The following is a 27,058-nucleotide window of genomic DNA, read 5'->3' as shown; positions in this document are numbered from 1 at the left end:
GAAACAAATTTGCTGGGTTCCACCAAAACTCGGGAACTAGACGAACTGGATGGCTCCGAGAACTAACATAGAACCAATGGGATGAACGGCCTCTGTCTAGGCTGCAAATACATTCTGCTGCACCTGAGAAAGGCGAGCATTTCCATGAATCTTACCTTATTGTTATCCTCGTAAAGCATGATAACAATCTGAGTCATGTAATTCAGTTCTGAGACTGCCCCAAGATAGTCCATGGCCCTCTTCCACTGCTGGTCCTTTAGCTCCTGAAAACCGGAGAATGCAATCTATTAATTCAGATTACAAGTAATTAAAGAATCCTTGTGACAGACTGAGAAGGTAGCCGAGGCAGATAACTGCTTGGGGGGGGGGAGAGAAGAGAAGAGAAAGACAAAGACAATATTGAGGAGTGAAAGGGGAAAGAAGTTAATGGAATGATGAGATGCATGGTAGATCAGTTATTAAAATATACATTCCCTCCCTTACACAAGAGATTCTGCAGATGCTGGAAGCCTACAGCAACACACACAAATGCTAGAGGAGCTCGTCAAGTCAGGCGGCATCTACAGAGATGGGATTAAACATTCAATGTTTGGGGCTAAAACCCTTCAGGATGACTGTTTATTCCCCTCCAAAGATGCTGCTGAGTTCCTCCAGCATCTTGTGTGTGATTCTCTCCTTTCAGAGTCTGCTCAGATTTAACCATGGACTTGTTAAGCAACAGACACAGATAACAGTGTTACAGTAAAGCTGCTACTTACCCCCAAGAGACCCCCGTAACGAAATAAGCTCAGCAAAGAGTGAACATGGCTCTCGCTCGTAAAGTATAACCGAGTTCGAACGTGGCGTCCAGGAGACATCACCCCCCTGGAATAGCTAAACAACACAAAAGATAATCAGGTGAGCACAGTAGTGCCAAAGCAAATGATAATGGATTTCATTTCAAAGGCACCTTTCACAAGACACATTACACAAAAGGTAGTTGCCACAAACAGTAACCCAATAATGACTGGATCGTGCTGAAGGGTTAAACACTCACCGTGATAGGAACCAGCTTCTCCCTCCAGGTTGTAAGACCACTGAACTCCCTGCCATCACCCAGGTTTCATCACGCATGAAGTGCCAGTAGCATTATACTGTTTTCTTTTTAACCTGTGTTGTATATGCACCTTATTATTTGTGGTAATATTACCTTATGTTATATGTGTGAGGCACAAGTACTGTGTTGTTCACCTTGGTCTGGAGGAACGTTACTTCGCTTAGCAGTATACATGTGTAGGGTTGAATGACAAGAAAATCTGAATTTGAACTTGAACTTGAACTGTGGGCAACAACTCTCTTCTTTGTAATGTTGGATGGGATCTTCTACTTTTACATTCTTTGCCCTCAAACCACTCTGAACTACCCAGCCAAAATGGCCAGGCTCTCAATTCACAAATATTCTGAATTGTATCTATTTCAATGCAAGGAGTATTATAGGCAAAGTAGATGAACTTAAGAGCATGGATCTGCACATGATATGATTTTGTTGTCATTAGTGATACTTGACTGAAGGAGGGGCAAGACTGGCAGCTCAATGTTCCAGGGTTTCATTGTTTTAGACATGATATAAGGGGAGGCATTAAAGGGAAAGGGTGGCATGACTCATCAAGAAAAACGGCAGGGTTGTGCTCAGAGGACGTACACTGGAGGGCTGTATACTGAAGCAATATGGATGGAACTGAGGAACAAAAAAATGGGATGACATTATTAATAGCATCATATTATGCATCTCCCAATAGTCAACGAGATTTAGAGGTGCAAATTTGTAGAGAGATAGCAGACAGCTGCACGAAAAAGGAAAATGATAGGTGATTTTAACTTTCTACATCTTGTATAGGACTCCCGTACTATAAAATGACTATATAGGATAGAGTGTGGAAAGCTTCCTTAATCAATACAAAGGTCCCCAACTAGAGAGAGTGCATTCCTTTTGGGGAGTGAGACTGGACAGGTGACCAATCTAGTGATCATAGTGATCTTAGTTTCAAGATAATAATGGAGAAGGAAAGGAGTGGTCCTCGGGTTGTGATTCCAAATTAGAGAAAGGCCAATTTTGAAGGCATATTTAAACTATCCTTGGGTGTGGATTGGCACAGGTTGTTTTCTAGCAAAGAGACATTTTGCAGGTGGGAAGCCTTCAAAAGCGAAAAAGAGTACAGAGTTTGGCTAACAGATTCAAGGATCTTAAATGGTTTTTGCTTGCATCTGTTTTTTCTCAGGAGACAGACTCATATAGAACTGAGACAAGAGTAGTGAGGTCAGGAACCGTATCCAGATTACAGAAGAGGTGGTGCTGGCTGTCTCAAGGCAAATTGAGGTGGATAAGCCTCAAGGGCCTGACAAGGTGTCTCTTCAGACGTGGAATACAAATCCATAATTTCTTGAAAGTGGCATCACAGGTATATAGGATTGTAAAGAGAGATTTGGCATATTGGCCTTCATAAATCTGGGCATCGAGTTCAGGAGTTGAAATGTTATGTTGAAGTTGTATAAGATGTTGCTGAGGTTGAATTTGGGAGTATTATGTGCAGTTTTGATTACCTACCTAAAAATCAACAAGATTGAAAGAGCGTACAAAAACTTTACAAGGATTAATTATAGTATTTAGGAAATCCTGGCTTTCGAGAGATATTGAGGCCGTGGTGAAGAAAAAAAAAGTGCTTAGCAGGTTTGGGCAGGTAGGAAAAAATAAGGTACTTGAGGGGTGCAAGAAATACAAGAGAACACTTAAGAAGGAAATCAGGATGGGTAAAAGAAGGCACGAGGTTGCTCTAACAGACAAGGTGAAGGAAAATCCCAAGGGCTTCTACAGATATGTTAAGAGCAAAAGGATTGCAAGGAATAAAATTGGTCCTCTGGAAGATCAGAATGGTAATCTATGTGTGTAGTCAAATAAGATGGGGGAGATCTTATGTAGATTTTTTGAATCTGTACTTAAACATGAGACAGACACAGAGTCTACAGAAGTAAGGTAAAGTGGCGTCAACTTCATGGACTATCTACAGATTACTGCAGAGGTGGTGTTTGCTGTTTTGAAGCAAATCAGGGTGGATAAACCTCCAGGGCCTGTAGGAAGCAATTGCAGAAATTGCAGGGGCCCTAGCCGAGATATTTAAATTATCCATAGCAACGGGTATGGTACCAGATTGGAGGATAGCTAATATTGTCTCGTTGTTTAAGAAAGTCTCTAAACATAACCCATGAAATTATACACTGGTAAGCCTGACATTAGTAGTGGGAAAGTTATTGGAAGGTATTCTAACAGACAGGATATATATGAGCATTTGGATAGAAAGGGATTGATTAGGGATAGCCAGCATGCTTTGTGTGTGGCAAGTTGTATCTAACCAATCTGGAGCTTTGAGGAAGTTACCAGGAAAGTTGATGAAGGCAAGGCATTTGACAAGGTCCTGAGTGGAAGGTTGGTCAAGAAGATTCAGTCGCTTGGCATTCAAGACGAGGCAGTAAATTGGATTAGACATTGATTTTGCGGGAGAAGCCGGAGAGTGGTGGTAGATTGTTGCCTCTCTGAATGGAGGCCTGTGACTAGTGGAGTGCTGGATCCGCTGTTATTCATCGTACATATCAGTAATCTGGATGATAATGTGGTTAACTGGTTGGGTGAGACTACAACTAGATGCCCCAGGTTAAGGGTGTAAGGTGAAATACTTAAGGGAAACATAAGGAGAAACTTCTTCACTCAGAGAGTGGTGAGAGTGTGGAATAAGCTGCCAGTGCAAGTGGTGGATGTGATTTCAATTTCAATGTTTAAGAGTTTAGATGTGTACATGGATGGGACGGGGATGGGATGGGTATGGAGGGCTATGGTGCAGATGCAGGTCAAGGGGAATAGGCAGTTTAAATAGTTCAGCATGGACTAGATGGGTCGAAGGGCTTGGTTCTATGCCGTAATTTTCTGTGACTCTAAAGAGGTTTCTGGATGCGAAGACCCAAGTACGAGGGGCGATGTTATAGATGTATACAAAATGAGGGACATAGTCAGGCTGAATGCATACAGCCACTTTTCCGTCAGGTTGGGTGTTGACTAGAACTACAAGTCCATAGAAACCATAGAAACTACAGCACAGAAACAGGCCTTTTGGCCCTTCTTGGCTGTGCCGAACCATTTTCTGCCCAGTCCCACTGACCTGCACACGGACTATATCCCTCCATACACCTCCCATCCATGTATCTGTCCAATTTATTCTTAAATGTTAAAAAAGAACCCGCATTTACCACCTCGTCTGGCAGCTCATTCCATACTCCCACCACTCTCTGTGTGAAGAAGCCCCCCCTAATGTTCCCTTTAAACTTTTGCCCCCTCACCCTAAACCCATGTCCTCTGGTTTTTTTTCTCTCCTTGCCTCAGTGGAAAAAGCCTGCTTGCATTCACTCTATCTATACCCATCATAATTTTATATACCTCTATCAAATCTCCCCTCATTCTTCTACGTTCCAGGGAATAAAGTCCCAACCTATTCAACCTTTCTCTGTAACTGAGTTTCTCAAGTCCCGGCAACATCTTTGTAAACCTTCTCTGCACTCTTTCAACCTTATTTATATCCTTCCTGTAATTTGGTGACCAAAACTGAACACAATACTCCAGATTCGGCCTCACCAATGCCTTATACAACCTCATCATAACATTCCAGCTCTTATACTCAATACGTTGATTAATAAAGGCCAATGTACCAAAAGCTCTCATTATGACCCTATCTACCTGTGACGCCACTTTTAGGGAATTTTCTATCTGTATTCCCAGATCCCTCTGTTCCACTGCACTCCTCAGTGCCTTACATTAACCCTGTATGTTCTACCTTGGTTTGTCCTTCCAATGTGCAATACCTCACACTTGTCAGTATTAAACTCCATCTGCCATTTTTTAGCCCATTTTTCCAGCTGGTCCAAGTCCCTCTGCAGGCTCTGAAAACCTTCCTCACTGTCTACTACACCTCCAATCTTTGTATCATCAGCAAACTTGCTGATCCAATTTACCATATTATCATCCAGATCATTGATATAGATGACAAATAACAATGGACCCAGCACTGATCCCTGTGGCACACCACTAGTCACAGGCCTCCACTCAGAGAAGCAATTCTCTACCACCACTCTCTGGCTTCTTCTATCGAGCCAATGTCTAATCCAATTTACCACCTCTCCATGTATACCTAGCGACTGAATTTTCCTAACTAACCTCCCATGCGGGACCTTGTCAAAGGCCTTACTGAAGTCCATGTAGACAATATCCACTGCCTTCCCTTCCTCCACTTTCCTGGTAATCTCCTCGAAAAACTCCAATAGATTGGTCAAACATGACCTACCACGCACAAAGCCATGTTGACTCTCCCTAATAAGTCCCTGTCTATCCAAATGCTTGTAGATTCTGTCTCTTAGTACTCCCTCCAATAACTTACCTATTACCGACGTTAAATTTACTGGCCTATAATTTCCCAGATTACCTTTCGATCCTTTTTTAAACAACGGAACAACATGAGCCACTCTCCAATCCTCGGGCACCTCACCTGTAGACAGCGACATTTTAAATATTTCTGCCAGGGCCCCTTCAATTTCAACACTAGTCTCCTTCAAGGTCCGAGGGAACACCCTGTCAGGTCCCGGGGATTTATCCACTTTAATTTTCCTCAAGACAGCAAGGACCTCCTCCTTTTCGATCTGTACAGTTTCCATGATCTCACTACTTGTTTCCCTTAATTCCATAGACTTCATGCCAGTTTCCTTAGTAAACACAGACGCAAAAGACCTATTTAAGATCTCCCCCATTTCCTTTGGTTCCGCACATAGCCGACCACTCTGATCTTCAACAGGACCAATTTTATCCCTTACAATCTTTTTGCTCCCTTACAATCCTTTTGCTCTTAATATACCTGTAAAAGCCCTTTGGATTATCCTTCACTTTGACTGCCAAGGCAACCTCATGTCTTCTTTTAGCCCTCCTGATTTCTTTCTTAAGTATTTTCTTGCACTTCTTATACTCCTCAAGCACCTTATTTACTCCCTGCTTCCTATACACGTCATACAACTCCCTCTTCTTCTTTATCAGAGTTGCAATATCCCTTGAGAACCAAGGTTCCTTATTCCTATTCATCTTGCCTTTAATCCTGACAGGAACATACAAATTCTGCACTCTCAAAATTTCTGCTTTGAAGGCTTCCCACCTACCGACTACATCCATGCCAGAGAACAACCTGTCCCAATCCACGCTTTTTAGATCCTTTCTCATTTCTTCAAATTTGGCCTTCTTCCAGTTAAGAACCTCAACCCCAGGACCAGCTCTATCCTTGTCCATGTCATAAGTTAAGGGTAAAAGGTGAAACTTTAAGGGGAACAACTTCACTTAGAGGTTGGTGCGAGTGTGGAATGAACTGCCAGTGAAAGTAGTGGATGTGGGTTCAATTGGATGGAAGAAGTTTGGAGGGACATGGTCCAGTAGATGGGACTAGGCAGGAGACCATGCCAAACATACTAGATGGGGCGTAGGACTTGTTTCTGTGCTATGACTCTGACTACCTTTGTGCTGGTCTGATTTTTGCTGGAAAGAGAAATGCAAAACAGATTTTCTTTTAAGAACTTTCCCCTCTGAAAACAAAATGTTATCCATAGGAGGATGTGGCACAGGGTTTGAACAAGTGCATGGGCACTCTGAAAGCAACTAAGGTTCATCCTTTCAACACCCAACTTACAGTGGGTGCAGTTTATTGACAGATTCATCTTCATGTGTCCTTTGTAAATCCAACTGCATCTTCTTGATCAGTGGAAGGCAGTATCCATAGGCAATATCGAGCTTCTCTTCCTTATTGATGCCATATTCCTACAGAAAGGAAAACAGTAAAAGTCTGCAATATGCAGCCCAGCATAAACAGATGCTTGGTCAGATCCAGCACTCTCAGGCTCCTGACAAAAGTTCTGCACTCAAAGAATCGAAAATAAAACAGATTACAGTAAACCCTACGGACAATAGTTCAGGCACAGCTGAAGCACAGGCCATTCATTCCATTACAGAAAACTGATTAACAGCAACAGAGAGGAACCAAGGTTACAAACACAATCCCCACTGATGGGAATGGGAGCTCACAGAAAGAAAGATTTGCCCCATTTTCTTTACCCAAGGATGTGCCTGCAGTTGAGAAGGTTCCAAGGTTTGCAAGAATGATCCTGGGGATGAAAGGGTTAATGTAAGAGGAGCATTTGATTGCACTGAGCCTTTAATCACTGGAGTTTAGATTAATGAGGGGAGGATCTCATTTGAACATATTGAATATTGAAAGGCCAGACAGAGTGGATGTGGAGAGGATATTTCTGTAAGTGGAGGGAGCCTAGGACCAGAGGGCAGAACCTCAGAATACAAGAACACCCTGTTAAAACAGAGATGAGGAGGAGTTTCTTTAGCTAGAGGGTGATCAATCTGTGGAATTGAATGCTGCAGATAGTTGTGGAGATCAGGTCATTGGGTATATTTAGAGTGGAGGTTGATAGGTTCTTGATTAGTAATGGCATCAAAGGTTACAGGGAGAAGGCAGGAGAATGGAATTGAGGGGTATAATAAATCAGCCACAATGAAGTGAAGGAGCAAACTCAATGGACTAATAGTATAATTCTGGGCCTATTTTCTCCTGGTCTAATGAAAGAGCTTATGGTAAATATATGGGCAATGGTTCAGCCACAACTGAAGTACAGGCCATTCATTCCATTACAGGAAACTGATAAACACTAGAGAGAGGCACCACACAAAGTTACAAGCGTATACCAACCAATAGCTCAAAGAAAGAGAGATTGGCCGCACTTTACAAGGCCAAAGCTGGATTTAACAGCAATTTTTATTCTGATAGGATTTGACTGAGTGAATAAGAAAGCATTAGGGTCTTTGATAACTTGTCATCAATTTACAATAGCATTGTAAGATTGAAGAAGCAGATTATCAGTAAGTTTATTTTTCAGGAATAATTTTGCCACAGATACAGATTACAGCCAGGCATGTTTGCTCTAAGAAACAAATTGGTAACAAGGTCACAGAGCAAGGGGCCTAGTATTGGATTGCCTCGGCCAAGATCCAGTACAAATAGCCTTCTGTGTTTCGAATATCTGCTACCGCTCATTTAAAGCAGCATCTGAATTTTTTTAGTTCTGCAGTTTTTACATTCACCAACTGTTTTCTGTCTGCTGTGGAACAAAGCCCTACAATTTCTCAGTGTGTTACCCAGTCCCTTAATAAATCAATCCCACCTCCTCAATAACTAGCAGTTAGTTTATATAGCTCATTAACACAGTGCCACATCCCAAGATGCCTCACAGCAGCACTGTTAGACAAATCTCAACACCATGCCAGAGGAACAGCTGAACAGATAACTCAATCAAAAGAGGTACTTTTCATGTAGCTCGATCAGATAAAAGAAAAAACGGGGGTGGGGGGGTGCGGTGGAAGAAAGCTGCTATTTTGGAATACAGCAGCACAAACCAACAAACCAATGGCCGATTCTGCACAGCATTTTATCCCCATCAGCCAGGCCCTCATTCATGCCTCAGGAGCTAGTTGTGTGCTGCTAGATTTCAAGCTGAATTGGAGACCGTCCCCTCCCGTCGCCGCTGCCCTTCAGTGTTTGCTCAGCGGGAAACGAGCTGGATTGTCTTCACCTGCGGCTGCACTGTGTGTTACCAGCAACTGCTGTGGGGGTGCTCTTGCAGAAACGTGGCTGCAGAATAATATCCATGCACCAGCAATCTACAGGCCATGACACTCAGGGACTTGGGCTATATTATTACTTTTACAAAATCATTTTCTTTTGTAACTGCATGCTTCTCTGATATCATAATTATACGTGCTGTGTGTGACTGTTGGTTTGGTGTTTTGCACCTTGGCCCCGGAGAAATGCTGTTTTGTTTGGCTGTATTCATGTGGATGGTTGAATGACAATTAAACTTGAACTTAAGCACCAGAAATTCTGCAGATACTGGAAATCCAAAGCAACACTCAAAATGCTGGAGGAACTCAGCAAGTCAGGCAGCATCTATGGAAATGAATAAATAGTTGACATTTTGAGCTGAGACATTTCTTCAGGACTGGAAAGGAAGGGAGATGACAGAAGAAAAAGGTGGGTGGAGGGGAAGGAGGCTAGCTGGGTGACAGGTGAAGATAGATGGATAGGAAAGGTAAAGGGCTGGAGAGGTAGGAATCTGATGGGAGAGGACAGTGGACCAGAGGAGAAAGGAAAGGAGGAATACAAGGTGTTACTCCTGTACCGAGGGTAGTCTCATTGCAGCACAAGATACGCAGATGAAGTGCTACCTCACCTGGAAGAACTGTTTTGGGCCCTTAATGGATGAGGTGGTGAGGGTGAATGGGTAGGTGAGGGTGAACGGGCAGGTGAGGGTGAACGGGCAGGTGAGGGTGAACGGGCAGGTGTAGCATTTTAGCCACTTGCAGGGATAAGTGCCAGGAGGGAGATTAGTGGGGAGGGATGAGTGGGCAAGGGAATCATAGAGGGACCGATCCCTGTGGAAAATGGATGGGAGGTAAATATATGCTTGGTGATAGGATCCCTTTGGAGATGGCAGAAGTTGCAGAGAATAATGTGTTGGGTGCAGAGGCTCATAGGGTGGTAGGTATGGACAAGAGGATCTCTATCACTGTTAAGACGGCAGGAAGATGGAGTGAGTGCAGGTGAGAGTAGCATCAACAGTGGAGGAAGGGAAATCCTGTTCTTGGAGGAGGAGGATATCTCCTATGTCCTGGAAAGGAAACCGTATCCTGGGAAAGATGCAGCGGAGATGAAGGAACTGAGAAAAGGGAGTATCACTTTTACAGGAGACAGGGTGGGAAGAGGTATAGTCAAGGTAACTGTGGGAACTTGACTTCTTCCCTCTACCAAAGATATGGTTGTTGCTCTGTATTCCTGCAGGATCTCCTGTAATAAATTAATGCCTGTAACAGCACAATACCAAGAGAGACTTATGGAGGATGAAGGGCCATCAAGCTGCCTAAAGGTGATGGAGCAGGAAATGGGGTTGCAGTAAACCAAGAGATGAATGATTATGGGGTAAAGGTTTTAAGCTCAGAGTGTGGTGGGAAGCAGGTGTATTAAGGTGAGGGAACAAGGAACTCACAGATCAGTTCTGTTCATCAAATGAGAACATGAATATACAGAGAAGGGAAGGATATGATCAATGTGTGGAGAAGGATTAGATTAAGTAAGAGTCATTGATATAATTAGTATGGCATAACATCATGGGGCAATTCTACACATACATCAAGAGTTAGAGGATAACTACTCAAGGATAAAGGGGATAACATTTTCTTGGATGCAGAGAGTGTGAGTGAGGTATTTAATGAGTACTTGGCTTCAGTATTGGGCCTCCTAATGTGTACTAAGGTGGATAAAGCCCCAGGGAATGATGGGATTTACCATAGGCTATTGAAGGAGGCAAGAGACGAGATTGCTGGGGCCTTGACCAGTATCTTTACGTCCTCTCTAGCCACAGGCAAGGCCCCAGAGGCCTGACAAGTGGCTAATGTTGTATCTCTACTTAAGAAGGGAACAAGGGAAAATCCTGGGAAATACAGACCAGTGAGTCTCATGCCAGTTGCCAGCAAAAGTTCCTTGGGATGGGATATGAGCATCTGGAAGCCGGTGGCCTACTTAGCGAGAGCCAGCATGGCTTTGTACATGCCATGTCATGCCTTACCAACTTAAGTTTTTTTGACAAGGTGACAAGGGAGATTGATGAGGGTAGGGCAGTGGATGTTGTCTACATGGATTTTAGTAAGGCGTTTGACAAAGTTCCTCATAGGAAACTAATTCAGAAGATTAAGATGCATGGGATCTGCAGCAAGTTGGCTGTTTGGATTCAGAACTGGCTTGCGATTAAAAGACAGAGGGTAGTGGTTAAAGGGACTTATTCGAGCTGGAGGTCTGTAATTGTATCATTGGATTTCTATCTGTACTCGGCACAATGACAATAAAGTTGAATCTAATTTAATCTAATTAGTGGCGTTCCACAGGGATCTGTGCTAGGATAGGTTCAAGAGGGATGTGAAGACTAAGTTTTTTTTTACTCTGAGAGTTGTGGATGCCTGGAATGCACTGCCTGGTATGGTGGTAGAGGCAAATATATTAAAGGTTTTTAAAAGACGTTTGGATAGGGACATGGATATAAGGAAGATGGAAGGATATGGACATGGTGTAGGTGCAGGTAGGAGAGATTAGTGTTTGGGTGTTTTTGATTTGCTTTTTAGCTCATTCAACACAGCACTGTAAGCATAATAGCCTGTTCCTATGCGTTGCTATTCATGTTCTATGTCCTACGCAGTATTCTATGTTCCATGTTCAAATAACAAGAGATGGAACAATACTTCACATCCAGGGAAACTAGTAAGACCTTTGACAAAGTTGCAATTTAACTGTCACATTGTTAGAAAATATACACTCACTGGCTACTTCAAGGTACAGAGTGGAACCCAATGTGGTCTTCTGCTTCTGTAGCCCATGCTCTTTAAGATTTGACCTGTTGTCCATTCAAGATGCTCTTCTGCACACCATTGTTGTAATGCGTGGTTATTTGAGTTACTGTCACCTTCCTGTCAGCAGCTTGAACCAGTTTCCTCTGATCACTCTCATTAATATGGTGCTTTCACCCACAGAGCTGCTGTTCATTGGATTTTTTTTTTTTGTTTTTCACACCATTTTCTGTAAACTCTAGAGACTGTTGTGCATGAAAATCCCAGATCAGCAGTTTCTGAGATATTAAACCACCCCGTTTGGTACCATAATTAGTCCATGGTCAAAGTCACTTAGATCATATTTTTTCCCCATTCTGATATTTGGTCTGAACAACAACTGAACCTCTTGACCATGTCTATATGATGTTATGCATTGTGTTGCTGCCACATAATTGGCTGATTAGACCACTTTATATCAAGCAGGTGTACAGGCATACCTAACAAAATGGCCACTGTGTATAATGCTGGGCATAGCTGAGACAAAAAGCTAGGACTTGTGCAAACTAAATGCTTATTGCTGAATTCACTCAATTCTGTTCACACAAACTCACAGCCATAAACCTTGGCTGGGTTAGCAGGAATAAACATTCAGTGAAGGTGTCATTAAGATTGCTTTAAACAATTTCTTAAACCAGCCAGCAACTTGCTTTTGGGTTAACTATGAAACAGATATTATTCCATTATATGGCAATCCAGTGAGAAGTAAAAGCACACAATTAGATTTTCAGGTATCTTGCTCATCCCACAATACAGGCGCTGGAAATTCATTAGGGCTTCGATTTTTTTTTAAAAAGGTAAAACTGTTTTTATGTTACCTTATCATAAGTTTCTAGACAGTTCATTCATAAAAAAGACTTCAAGGTCATCTCCTGAACTTCTTAAGTGAGAAATATTCAATGGCGTGGGAGCAAGTGGGAAAGGACTTTTATTCCTAGAACAATGCCAAGCAGGCTGAAACCTCAATTAGTTTTCTTGGGAACTTTACTCTCTACAAGTCAGCAATTTATTTCCTGTTCCAAATAATTAGTTGATTAATATGGGAATAAGTGAGGGAAGACAAGGAGCTAAGAAGATTATACTGTCAAAACTATCACGAATTATAAAGCCACTCTGCAATACTCTAGTGCACAATATTCCCCAAAATCTGGCATATGCATCTGTTGCAATCGATAATGCCAAATTCCCATTTGGCAACCAGAGAAGGAAATAATGCTGTGTGCTAAGATGCACATTTACCATCAGTCGAGAATCAGCCAAAAACCAGACACTGCGGACAGAATTCCCATTCACTGATTTCATGACAGACTCTGCATCAGTTTTCTCTGTGCATGTGCATATGCACATTCAGTTGAGATAGGGAATGAGACAAACAGCAGAGGCAGGGGAAAGAGAGGCAAGCAGTGAAACAAAGAGAGAGGGATGGAGCATTCTGCCAAATCCAACAAAAGAAATACATAGTCGATTACTATATATAAAATGAGACAAAGAGCACACGTAATTGATATTGGTGATAATCATGAGCTTCGTGCCACTGAAGATACACTTGAGCAAGTTTCCAGTTAATTGTAGAATGAACGTCAGTAAAGCATCTAAGAATAAAAGATGGGAGATTTACATCTATTGCAATTTGGAGGGTGGAGCTCAAGCAAAGCAGACTGTACGTGCAGACAGTGCCTGCAAAGCTTGCATACTAAAGCTTTGTCCACAGTGAAAAGCGTCACCATTGGAGAAACGTCAGAATAGAGATTTATGATTAGACAGTGATGCAGACTTACAAACCTATTTAACGCATGAGAGAGATGATAATTTAAATAAGTGGAATATACCAAAACAGTGAACATGCTAGACCAAATGAGTAAATAAAGCCCAACAGTTTTGACTGCAAATATGTACAGCTTTCTATTTCTGGCAATGGCCTCAATAGTTCGTTATTATCTCAATTATAATGCATGAGAACTACACAAGGAAAGAACAGATCACTAAATAAAAACCTAATTGCAATAGAGACCAAGAAAAAATCCTTCCATAGATTTAATTCAGTGGCTTCTGGATGAAACAGTCCATTAGAGACCCACATCACCAAGTACACGTCAACAGCTACCCTCCGGTCATTCATCTTAAAGAATATTACATTTTTCAATGAACAAAATAGTTGATAGGCTCATCTACAAACCAGTTAACATAATTCTTGATATTTAAGTATATGTAAAGTATATGGAATGCTTTTATTTTATATTTCTGCTATTTAAATAAAAGTCCTTTCTCTTCCCATGTGCTTTCACACCACTGAATATGTCTGGACTGATAGAGGCTAAGAGGAGACCGGAGAGAAGTTTATAAGATTATGAGAGATATGTATAGTAGATAATCAGGATCCTTTTCCTAGGATCAAAATGTCTAAAAACAAAGGGTTACCTAGAAGGCAACTGGAATATCAGCCTCATTGCTAGGGTGATTGAATTTAAGGGCAGGGAGGTTATGCTGCAACTGTACATGGTACTGCTTGCAGTTTTGTTCTTCTTCTTCAGCCCTTTACCTTTTCGCCTTTCACTTCCCAGCTTCTAAATTCGTCCCCCTTTCTGCTCCTGATGAAAGGTCCGGAGCGTCTACTGTTTACTACCTCCCCCCGCCCCAGAGATGCTGCTGCCTGGCCTGCTGAGTTCCTCCAGCATTGTGTGTGTGCTGCTTGGATAACTTCACACGCCTCAAAGATGAACCAATTCCATAACCTAGACTCATTCTCAAGAACTCTACATCCCATGGTCTCTGTATTATGTATTTTTATTTGCACAATTTGTCTTCTTTTGCACATTGGTTATTTGTCAGTCTTTGTGTATAATTTGTCATAAATTCTATTGTATTTCTTTATTTTCCTGTAAATGCCCGCAAGAAAATGTATCTCAAGGTAGTTTATGGTGACACGTGCATACTTCGATAATAAATTTACTTTGACATGATATGCAGAGATTGGAAGGATACAGATCTTGTGTAGGCAGAAGGGATGAGTTTAGTTAGCCCTTTAATCGTTTAATTACCTTGGTACAATACTGTGGGCTAAAGGGCCTGTTCTTGTCCTGTACTGTTTGTGTTCATTTGAAATGTTGCATTGCCTTGTTAAAGTTCCTCTTAAATTGCACAGAATACACAGCAGTGTAACAGGCCATTTTGCCCATCTTGTCTGTGCATACATTTGTACCCCACATGAGTATCCTTATAACATTTATTTTGTAACATTTATCTCATTTCCTTGCAGATACTACATCCAAAGGAAATCATCCAAATTGTTCCCTCCCCCAGGTGTCTCTCTGAGTAAATACATTTATTAATAATTATTGTACTTACAGCCTCAGTTTTACATTCTCCCATAACAGAATGTCTCTACACATCTATTTTGTCCAACCTAATAATAATTTTGAAGAGGTTACCTCTACATCTTCCCTTTCGTAAAGTAAAAAGCACCAAACTGCTTTCCCCTCTTTAGCTGCAACTTACATCATCCTTGTATATCTATTCTGTACCTTCAAGTGATTTTATGTCTTTTTCATAGTATGCAGACGAGAACTGTGCACAAGCAGCATAGTCTAGCAATTCTCCTCTACAATAAACGCACAAGGCTTTTCTTTGCCTGAAAATGAATTGAGTCATTCAAACAAAGAATGGCCAGGGAGCTTTCCTGTGAGTGGCGAATGAAAGGTAGAGAGCACTGATGCAGATATGCTTCATTCAAAACAGGATCTATTCTATTTCTGTGTGTGGCACAAGTGTATGAGACGCAGCCTTCAAATCAGCCGTGCACCAGCATTAATTCAATTTAAAGAGGATCTAGTTTGATGGAAAGTCATTTGAATTATAAGGTTTATCTTGAATTGCCAAACAGAAGCTGTAGCCGAGGACCTGGAATATTAAAACACAGGAGGCAGAATATATCAAATATATATGCTTTCGGGCATCAGCAGGTGGCATCAGTGCCACCTAACGGCAATGCAATACAACTGCAGTTGATGCCAGTGCATACAAAAAAGCTGACCCTTTTAAAACAACATTTTCTTCATTCAGTAGTGCTAAGCCAAAAAAAAAGCCAGCCTAGAAGAGGTGCAAATACTGAAGAGGAGCATGGAGAGACTGGCAGAAATATGAAATGAAAAGTACCAGCAATGTTGATTATGTGAAATGGTTAAGCTCAAAACTGAGTTCAGAAGTATTGTCAGTATATGAACACTTACTATCTAGTTCAATTAATTCTTACCTGAGGGATAATGATATCTGCAAGGGCCTTGGAGAGCTTGAAGAGTTCCAAGGTGTCCTCAAGCTTTAAAGCGCTGTTGTGTTGCACATCATATTTGATGCAATCATAGATATCTGGGATTTTACTGATGTCATAGCGGCCGCTCTTCATCCTGAAATCTTTCTCCAGTTTTAACCAGCGTTGCAACATTAGCTCCAGGGTCTCACTGTGGTACAGCTGAAGGTCTACAAGTTACAACATCCACCATGTTAAACAGGTTCTTTTATATACCACCAAGCTAAAATCTAGAAAGAATGGAGTAAAGCCACAGCATGTAGCAAAGAAAATTTGTGAAGCTGTGAAAACAAAAATCCACAATTTCTCTTAATAAAATGCTGTTACACTTGCACATGTATCTGAGTAGCGCTAGTGAAGCCTATGCAAGAATAAGGGAAAGAGTCTTTGAAAACCGTGGCTTACAGGTCCAAACAAAACTTCTGGTCAATAGAGCAGCAGTCCTTCCTCCATTACTGTATGGAGCTGAATTGTGGAGCAACTACACTAGGCACCTGAAAGCCCTGGAACAATATCACTAAATACCTTTACAAGAGATTTTCAGAATCATCTGGAAGGACAGACGCACTAACACCAGCGTACTGGAGGAGGCCAACGTGAACAGCATCTCCTCCACAATAAAGTAATATCAAATCCGATGGATAGGTTACATCATCCTGATACCCAACTCACGTCTCCCAAACACATCCTTTACTCCCAACTGAAGCAAGGTTAGCAAGCCCCTGATGGACAAAAGAAACACTTCAAAGATATCAAAATCAGCCTGAAGAAATTCAGCATCAAATCTTAAAAACTGGGAAGACATTGGAGGAAATCTGTTCAAGAGGGAGCCGTGTTACATGAGAATTGTGCCGCAGAGAACAAGTGGCAGCTGCGAAAGGAGGGAATAAACAACCAAAAGACCCGTTCACTAACCATAACCATCATTTACTCTTGGCCACAGTCCACCAGAACATGCGGATCCCAGATTGGCTTCTACAGATATCTGTGGACCCACCAACAGACATCCCCTTAGGAGAATATCATACTCACCTCAAGTAATTACACTATGACTACATGTACCCAACTACTCCAGAAAGTAACTACTGCAAAAGTTGCTTGGGAACACTGGCTAGAAACACCTCAAGAAAGGCAACCCTCATGGCTCACCCAACCTTCCACATTCTGCTGGTTTTCTCTGTACCTCATTCTCACATGGGACTTGAGGCTTACAGGAAAACTGGCCTAAAGCAATAATAAAATACCCTTGGGAAGGTCAGCTCCCACAGTGCTGTTAAGAGTGTTTCAGGAATTCACCCAAATAAATTACTTTAGTGTATTCTACAGAAAATGCACAGTGCAGCCACAACGGTTATGGATGCCAATCAAGGAAGCAGCTTTGTTCTGGATGGAATCAACTTTCTGGGGCATTATTGGAATTGCACTCATCCAAGCAAGAGGGGAGTATTCCATCACATACTGAGCCTGTTCTTTGTGGACAGTGAAAAGACTGGTAATGAGTTACACTCCACAGTCACTCTCTGACTGGAGCTTTAATGGAAGATCAGAAGCCTGCATGTGTTTCTCTCCCCATACTACCTGGCCTGCTGCGCATTTCAAAACATTTTTTTTATTGCATTCATAAGACTTGCGTGGTTATTCCAGTTAAGTTTCTGGTCAATGACAATCCTTTGCTATTGATGGTGGAAGGTGCAACAATGGTAATGCCTTTAAATATCAAGAGTAATTATTTAGATCCATCTTCTTGGAGACCGTGATTGTCAGACACTGGTGTGGTGTAAGTACTGAAACTACACTGTGACAGTCAGGAAGGTTTTCCAACAATAGTCAAAAATGCCAATGCATCACCGTCACCAGCCTACCTGCTATCAAGGACACATATACAGAAAGGTGCTGGAAAAAGGCCAGCACTATCTTGAAGGATCCCACCCACCATGCTCATGGACTGTTTATCCGATTCCTATTGGAGGTGGCTACGTAGCACCCGTGCCAAGACCACCAAACTCAAACATGGTTACTTTCCTCAAGCAATAAGGCTAATCAACATCTTCACCCACTAACCCACCCTACCGCTCCCCCCGCCACTACTGCTTTATCATCACTTGTCAGAGTCATCTTATGTACAGATTCTCCTGTACTTGGCATCATTTTATGTGCATGCAATCAATCTCTGCGTATAAGCTACCTATGTATTTACTGTGTTTTTTTAAAATGTTGTGTTCTTTATCTTAATCTGTTTTTTATATACTGCATCAGATCAGGAGCAACAATTATTTAATTCTCCTTTACACTTGTGTACGCGAAATGGGATTAAACAATTTTGAATATTACTTTCTACATCAATCCTGCCCAAAAGCTGGTCAGTGCTTACACATGGGAATGCTCATTATCTGAGGATTCATTAGCAGCACAAGGTAGGATGCAAAGCATTAGCCCTGCCAGGCCCAGGCAAATTTAGATAGCTTCTCTCTCCAGCTGCCTGAACGTAGAGGTTAAGGTTGTTCAAAATTCCGTTCATCAGGACTGCTTAAACCTAACACGACCCATTTAAAGTGTCCTCTGGGAGAGAAGGAAACAACCAACTTTGAGATTTTATTGCACCAGATAATTGGAGAGCAGTAGGTAGAAAGAGGTAGGTTGGAAAGCTAGTCAGTGGGGGGTGACTGGACCAAATTTCTTTGTATACGTTAGTTGTAAAAGCACTATATTGTATCAGAGTAATCTTGAACTGTGGATATTCTATTTTAACTTAACTAGCACAATCAGAATTGAATTGAATTGACTTTGTTACTTACATCCTTCATATACATCAGAAAAATCTTTACATTGTCTCCATCTAAATGTGCAATTTACAGTAATTTGTAATAAATAGTATGTACAACAGGACAGTCATGTAACATAAAAATCAAATTGTATCAGCATGAATTAATCAGTCTGATGGCCTGGTGGAAGAAGCTGTCCTGGAGCTGTTGGGCCTGGCTTTTATGCTGCGGTACTGTTTCCCAGATGGTAGCAGCTGAAGCAGTTTGTGGTTGGGGTGTCTTGGGTCCCCAATGATCCCTCGGGCTTTTTTTTTTAAAAAAAAGAAACACACACCTGTCTTTGTAAATGTCCTGAATAGTGGGAAGTTCACATCCACAGATGCGCTGGGCTGCCTGCACCACTCTCTGAAGAATTCTGTGATTGAGGGAAGTACAGTTCCCATACCAGGCAGGTGCAGCCAGCCAGGATGCTCTCAGTTGTGGCCCTGTAGAAAGTTCTAAGGATCTGGGGGCCCATACCCAACTTCTTCAACCGTTTGAGATGAAAGAGGCCGAGCAACTTTAAGCAGTTCACCCTCTCAACCCCAGATCCATTGATGTCAATAGGGGTTAGCCTGTCTCCATTTCTCCTGTAATCCTCAACCAGCTCCTTTGCTTTTGCGACACTGAGATCTCACCTGTCCCTTCAACACCACCTCTTAGTCAAGTAAAAACAGCAGTCAATACATAGACTCCATTATTCCAAAGAAAAGTTGCAGTTTCTACCCTGATGTTTTACCAGTTTGTAATAGATGTAAATCTGTGAACAGTAACTTGTCACATTCATTCTGGTCATGTTGTAAGCTTTATGCATACTAGAAAAGTATTTTTCACAGATTCTCTGAGGCTTTTGGGAAGCGGTGGGAACCTTACCCGTTCATAGCCATCCTTGGAGCAACAAGCTCCCCATCTTCAGCCAATATGCACGAAAAAATGGCTGTATTATTTGGAATGGTGATTGCTAAGAAGTTAATCCTGCAAATGTGGAAAATGGACTCTGTGCCTACGTACGATCTGTGGCTGAGAGAACTGGCAAATACTTTACATTTGGAGAGACTGAGACTATGTAATGAGGACAGAGGGGACATCTTTGAAAGGATATGGGGCCCTGTATTGGACTTTCTTACGGGGTAAGGACTGAGGTTTTTTGGTGCAGTGCACCTCTGCTGTGTATGTTTACTTTTGCCTTTATATTTTTTTCCCTTTTGCTACTCAATATTTAATTTGATTTTGTTATAACCATATAACAAATACAGCACAGAAACAGGCCATCTTGGCCCTTCTAGTCCGTGCCGAACTCTTACTCTCACCTAGTCCCACTGACCTGCACTCAGCCCATAACCCTCCATTCCTTTCCTGTCCATATATCTATCCAATTTAACTTTAAATGACAACATCAAACCTGCCTCAACCACTTCTGCTGGAGGCTTGTTCCACACGGCTACCACTCTCTAAGTAAAGAAGTTCCCCCTCATGTTAACCCTAAACTTTTGCCCTTTAACTCTCAACTCATGTCCTCTTGTTTGAATCTCCCCCACTCTCAATGGAAAAAGCCTATCCACGTCAACTCTATCAATCCCCCTCAATTTTAAATACCTCTATCAAGTCCCCCCTCAACCTTCTACGCTCCAAAGAATTAAGACCTAAATTGTTCAACCTTTCTCCGTAACTTAGGAGATGAAATCCAGGCAACATTTTAGTAAATTTCCTCTGTACTCTCTCAATTTTATTGTCATCTTTCCTATAATTTGGTGACCAGAACTGTACACAATACTCCAAATTTGGCCTCACCAATGCTTTATACAATTTCAACATTACATCCCAACTCCAATACTCAATGCTCTGATTAATAAAGGCCAGCATACCAAAAGCTTTCTTCACCACCCTATCCACATGAGATTCCACCTTCAGGGAACTATGCACCATTATTCCTAGATCCCTCTGGTTTACTGCATTCTTCAACGCCCTACCATTTACCATGCATGTCCTATTTTGATTAGTCCTACCAAAATGTAGCACCTCACATTTATCAGCATTAAATGCCATCTGCCATCTTTCAGCCCACTCTTCTAACCGGCCTAAATCTCTCTGCAAGCTTTGAAAACCTACTTCATTATCCACAACTCCACCTATCTTAGTATCATCTGCATACTTACTCACCCAATTTACCACCCCATCATCCAGATCATTAATATATGTAACAAACAACATTGGACCCAGTATAGATCCCTGAGGCACACCACTAGACACCGTCCTCCAATCTGACACAGTTATCCACCACTACTCTCTGGCATCTCCCATCCAGCCACATCTGAATCCATTTTACTACTTCAATATTAATGCCTAATGATTGAAGAACCTTCCTAACCTTCCGTCTGGAACCTTGTCAAAGGCCTTACTGAAGTCCATATAGACAACATCCACCGCTTTACCCTCGTCAACTTTCCTAGTAAACTCATCAAAAAATTCAATATGATTTGTCAAACATGACCTTCCACCCACAAATCCATGTTGACTGTTCCTAATCAGACCCTGTCTATCCAGATAATTATATTATACCATCTCTAAGAATATTTTCCATCAATTTACCCACCACTGACATCAAACTCACAGGCTGATAATTGCTAGGTTTACTCTTAGAACCCTTTTTAACCAATGGAACAACATGAGCAATGCGCCAATCCTCCAGCACCATCCCCATTTCTAATGACATCTGAAATATTTCTGTCAGAGCCCCTGCTATTTCCACACTAACTTTCCTCAAGGTCCTAGGGAATACCCTGTCAGGACCTGGAGATTTATCCACTTTTATATTCCTTAAAAGCGCCAGTACTTCCTCTTCTTTAATCATCATACTTTCCATAACTACCCTTCTTGTTTCCTTTACCTTACACAATTCAATATCCTTCTCCTTAGTGAATACCGAAGAAAAGAAATTGTTCAAAATCTCCCCATCTCTTTTGGCTCCGCACATAGCCGTCCACTCTGATTCTCTAAGGGACCAATTTTATCCCTCACTATCCTTTTGCTATTAATATAACTGTAGAAACCCTTTGGATTTATTTTCACTTTACTTGCCAAAGCAGCCTCATATCTTCTTTTAGCTTTTCTAATTTCTTTCTTAAGATTCTCTTTACATTCTTTATATTCCTCGAGCACCTCATTTACTCCAAGCTGCCTATATTTATTGTAGATCCCTCTCTTTTTCCAAACCAAGTTTCCAATATCCCTTGAAAAGCATGGCTCTCTCAAACTTTTAACCTTTCCTTTCAACCTAACAGGAACATGAAGATCCTGCACCCTCAAAATTTCACCTTTAAATGACCTCCATTTCGCTATTACATCCTTCCCATAAAACAATGTGGTTTTTGTGGATGTGCTGTGTTTTTTTGTTTATTTGTGATAAATAAAAATAAAAATAAATATTTAAAAATAAATAAAGAAAGCACAGCAGTGTCTCTACTTCCTGAGTGAGGCTCCCCCACCACCACACCCCACTTTAACCAAATTTTACAGAAGTACCATCGACTGTGTCCAGACCAACGGTGTTGCCATTGTCTAGTACAGGAATTGCAAGGCATCTGACCGTAAGTCCCTATAAATGATTGTGAGGACTGCTGAGAAGATTGTCAAGGTCTCTCTTCCACCCAAGAGAGATACTTATCAGGCGCAGTGCATATGCAGGGCCCTTAGCACCGTCTCCCCTCCATGCAGCAATCACTGTGACTTGCCACCATCAGGCAAGAGGCACTGCAACATTAGGACTGTTAGGATGGGAAACAGCTTCTTACCCCAGGCTGTAAGAAATCCCTACCACCATCTAGGTTTCATCACATATGAAGTGCCAGTAGTGACAAACTGTTTATTTTTTAAATTGTAATGTATCTGCGCCTTATTATCTGAATTTATTTATGGGAATACTACTTCATGTATTATGTGTGTGAGAATAAACTTGAACTTTCAGCAGTTATGGAAGGTGCTGCAGAGTGATAGAAGGAAGTAGTGTTCCACACAGTGTCGCTGAGAATCATTACATCAGGCATCTCTAGTTCCCTCGAAATAACAACCAGTACAGAACAACTGTATATATAATGGGAACTAGAAATTCAAATGATCAGGCAGCATCTTCGGAAAGAGAGTACGGTAACCATTCAGGTGAAAATTATTGGCCTGAAACATCAACTCCTTCTATAAATTCTGTCTGACCATCTGGTTATTTCCACAGTTTTGCTTTTATACCTTAAGGAGAGAATCTGTTATTCCTCCTACATTTTTAAACTTTTTGAATAATTCTATGAATCAAAACATGGATTTACCTGCTGACTTGGGGTCTTCTAACCGCTTCTTAATCTGTGAGGTCAAGCTCTGAACCAAGGAGTAAACTCGATCACAAGTGGTGACAGGGTTTTGAATTAATTTCATGGAGTTAATGAGAGAAGCACTGCCAGTGGGAGCCAGCTGCAAAGGAGGAAAACAGACCAGGAGCAAAGCGTTAATAAACACAAGGAACTAAAACCAAATTTACTGCTGTTTGAGTTTGATGTAGTTGTAATTTCAATAAACACAAAACTCTCTCATCAAACATTACAACTTTAACTGACCAATGCTATTTACTTGATTAAAAAAATAGCTGATTTGGTCTTAAAGTAACACAATTTGAAGTTCAAAGTAAATTTATCATCAAAGTTGTATGTCTTGCCATAAATCATCAAAAATAGGTGGCATAGGATCAGAAGACACAGAATCCTTGTTGTGAGAGCTAAGAAACTGCAAGGGTAAAAAGACGCTGTTGGGAATTATATACAGGTCTCTGAACAGTAGCAAAGATGCAGGCTACAAATTACAGCAGGAGATAGAAAAGACATGTCAAAAGGGCAACGTTACAATAGTCATGGGAGATTTCAATATGCAGGTCGATTAGAAAAATCAGGTGGGGGCTGCATCCCTAGGGAGAGAATTTGTAGAACACCTACAAGGTGGCTTTTTAGAGCAGCTCGTGGTTGAGCCCACTAGGAGATCAGCTATTCTGGATTGCGTGTTGTGTAATGAATCGAAATGGATTAGAGTGCTTAAGGTAGAGAACCCTTAGGGAGCAGTAATCATAATACAATAGAATTCACCCTGGAATTTGAGAAGGAGAAGCTAAAGTCAGATGTATCAATATTACAGTGGAGTAAAGGGAATTACAGAGGCATGAGAGGAGATCTGGCCAAAACTGATTGGAAGGGAACACTAGCAGAAATGAAAGCAGAGCAGCGATGGCTGGAAGGCACAGGATATATACATTCCAAAGTAGTATTCTAAAGGCAGAATGATGCAAACATGGCTGGCAAGCAAAGTCAAACATAACAGCCAAAAGAGAGGGCGTATAACAGAGCAAAAATTAGTGGGAAGTTAGAGGATTGGGAGCTTTTAAAAACCAAGAGAAGGCAATTAAAAAGGTCATAAACATGGAAAAGATTGTGTATGAAGTGAAGATAGTCAATAACCTTAAACAGGATACCAAAAGTTTCTTCAGATATATAAAAAGTAAAAGAGAGGCGAGAATAGATATTGGATCACTGGAAAATGATGCTGGAGAGGTAATAATGGAAAACAAGGAAATGGAAATGGGGTACACCCCAGAGTTCTGAAAAGGTGGCTGAAGAGATTGTGGAGGCATTTGTAATGATCATTCAAAAATCAATAGATTCTGGCATGGTTCCAGAGGAATGGCCAATTGCAAATGTCACTCCACTCTTTAAGAAGGAAGAGAGGCAGAAGAAAGGAAATTACGGGCCAGTTAGTTTAATCTCAGTGGCTGGGAAGGTATTGGAATCAATTGTTGAGGATGAGGTTTTGGGGTACTTGGAGAAACATAATAAAATAGGCTGAAGTCAGTATGGTTTCCTCAAAGGAAAATCTTGCCTGACAAATCTATTAGAATTCTTTGAAGAATAGACAGAATGATCAAAACAAGGCGGTACTGGTGGTGGTATTTATCAACAACCTCCTCACTGCTCAGATTATTTTTTCCACAAGAATTGCTTGACTTTAAGACTCATAACAAAATTGGTCCAAACATGAACTGTTGAGATGAATTCCAGGACAAAATGGTGGCTTTTGGCATCCAAGTACGGTTGTGACCAAGTGTTACTGTGCTCAGTTCTAGTTGCCTCATTATAGGAAGGACGTGGAAACCATAGAAAGGGTGCAGAGGAGATTTACAAGGATGTTGCCTGGATTGGGGAGCATGCAGGTAGAGTGAACTCGGCCTTTTTCTCTTGGAGCGACGGATGATGAGAGGTGACCTGATAGAGGTGTATAAGATGATAGGCATTGATTGAGTAGAATGTCAGAGGTTTTTTTTCCCAGGGCTGAAATGGCTTGTATGAGAGGGCACAGTTTTAAAGTGCTTGGAAGTAGGTACAGAGGAAATTTCAAGGGCAAGTTTTTTTTTAAAAGCGCAGAGAGTGGTGAGTGCGTGGAATGGGCTGCCAGCGACGGTGGTGGAGACGGATACGATAGGGTCTTTTAAGAGATTCCTGGACAGGTACATGAAGCTCAGAAAAATATAGAGTGCTATGGGCAACCCTAGGTAATTTCTAAGGTAAGGACATGTTCGGCACAGCTTTGTGGGCCGAAGGGCCTGTATCATGCTGTAGGTTTTCTATGTTTCTAAATAATAAGCAGGATAAACAAAGACAAATCGGCTGATGTTGCATACTTGGATTTTCAGAAGGCCTTTGACAAGCTGCTGCACATGAGGCTGCTTAACAAGCTATAAGTCCATGGTATTACAGGCAAGATTCTAACATGGATAAAGCATTGGCTGATGTGCAGGAGGCAAAGAGTGGGAATAAAGGGAACCTTCTCTGCTTGGCTGCCAGTGACTAGTGGTGTTTCACAAGGCTCTGTGTTGAGACCTCTTCTTTTTAATATTATATGTCAATGATTTGGATGAAGGAATTGGTGGCTTGGTGGCCAAGTTTGTGGATAATACAAAGATAAGTGGAAGGGCAGGTAGTGTTGAGGAAGCAGGCAGGCTGCAGAAGGACTTGAACTGATTCTGAGAACTGGCAAAGAAGTGGCAGATGGCATAGAGCATTGGGAAGTGTACAGTCATGCACTTTGGTAGAATAAATAAAAGCATAGACTATTTTCTAAATGGAGAAGAAATTCATAAATCCAAGGTGCAAAGGGACTTGGGAGTCCTTCTGCAGAATTCCCTGAAGGTTAAATTGCAGGTTGAGTTGGTGGTGAAGAAGGCAAATGCAATGTTAGCATTTTTTTTCCCCCCCCCAAGAGGACTAGAATATAAAAGCAAGGATGTAATGTTGAGGCTTTATAAAGCACTGGTGAAGCCTCAGAGTATTGTGAGCAGTTTTGGGTCCCTTATCTAAGTAAGGATGTGATGACCTTAGTGAGGGCTCAGAGGAGATTCACAAGAATGAATCCGGGAATGAGGACCGATTTGACGGCTTTGGGCCTGTACTCACCGGAATTCAGAGGAATGGGGTGGGGGGGATCTCATTGAAATCCATTGAATGTTGAAAGACCTTGATAGAGTGGATGTAAAGAGGATGTTTCCTATGGTGGAGGAGTCTAGGACCAGAGGACACAGCCTCAGAATAAAGGGATATCCATTTAGAACAGAGGTGAGGAGGAATGTCTTTAGCCAGAGAGTAGTGAATCTGTGGAATTTGTTGCCAAAGGTGACTCAGGAGGCCAAGTCATTGGGTATATTTAAGGCACAGTTTGATAGATTCTTGATTAGTCAGGCAATGAGGGGTTATGACAGAAGGTAGGAGATTGGGACTGAGAGAGAAATGGATCAGCCTTGATGAAATAGCAGAACAGCCTTGATGGGCCAAATGGCCTAATTCTACTTCAATATCTTAGTCATATACATCCTTGAGATTCAATTTCTTGCAGGCATTTACAGGAAAACAAAAAATATAATAGAGTTTATGAAAGACTATATATAATGAAGAGTAATAAGTAATTATTATTAGTTGTTTATTAGGTCCTGATGAAGTGTCTCAGCCCAAAATGTCAACTTGTTTACTCTTCTCCATAGATACTGCCTAACCTGCTGAGTTCCTCCAGCATTCTCCTAGCTACATTGAACCCTTTCCAGTTCACTTATCACTAGAGTCGATCCACTGACGATGCCATAGCCTCTGTCCTCCACCCTGTCCTGTCCCACATGGAAAATGGGGTCTCGTATGCCAAGCTGCTGTTTATAGATTTCAGATCAGTATTTAAAAAAATGTTTCACCGTGTCGTCAAATTTGTGGATGACACTACAGCGTCTTCAACAACGATGATGATTTGGAGTATAGAGAGGAAGTGGAATGGCTAGTAGACTGGTAGCAAGTGGACTGGTAGTGGACAACAAGCAAAGTCTGAATGTGGAAAAAA

The 27,058-nt window shown here is 41.5% G+C and overlaps 1 protein-coding gene across 5 annotated transcripts in view; it reads right to left on the bottom strand.

The window, feature by feature from the left end:
- The window catches only part of ppip5k1a (diphosphoinositol pentakisphosphate kinase 1a), a 237,048-nt gene that overhangs the window by 94,641 nt on the left and 115,349 nt on the right, over positions 1-27,058 (bottom strand). For all 5 annotated transcript variants that reach the window (XR_011889605.1, XM_072282170.1, XM_072282171.1 and 2 more), the window contains exons 18-22: positions 22,972-23,113; positions 15,801-16,024; positions 6,744-6,871; positions 759-873; positions 156-263 (exon numbers count right to left, since the gene is read on the bottom strand). Coding sequence is in view for 4 of the 5 variants with exons in the window: in XM_072282170.1 (XP_072138271.1) it covers positions 156-263; positions 759-873; positions 6,744-6,871; positions 15,801-16,024; positions 22,972-23,113 (717 nt within the window). In the remaining variant the exon portion in view is untranslated. The remainder of the gene's footprint in view (positions 1-155; positions 264-758; positions 874-6,743; positions 6,872-15,800; positions 16,025-22,971; positions 23,114-27,058) is intronic.

The sequence above is a fragment of the Mobula birostris genome, chromosome 18 (assembly GCF_030028105.1).
Source record: "Mobula birostris isolate sMobBir1 chromosome 18, sMobBir1.hap1, whole genome shotgun sequence".
NCBI lineage: Eukaryota > Metazoa > Chordata > Chondrichthyes > Myliobatiformes > Myliobatidae > Mobula > Mobula birostris.
Note: the sequence above shows the minus strand (reverse complement) of the source record. Positions and strands in the feature narration are given on the sequence as shown.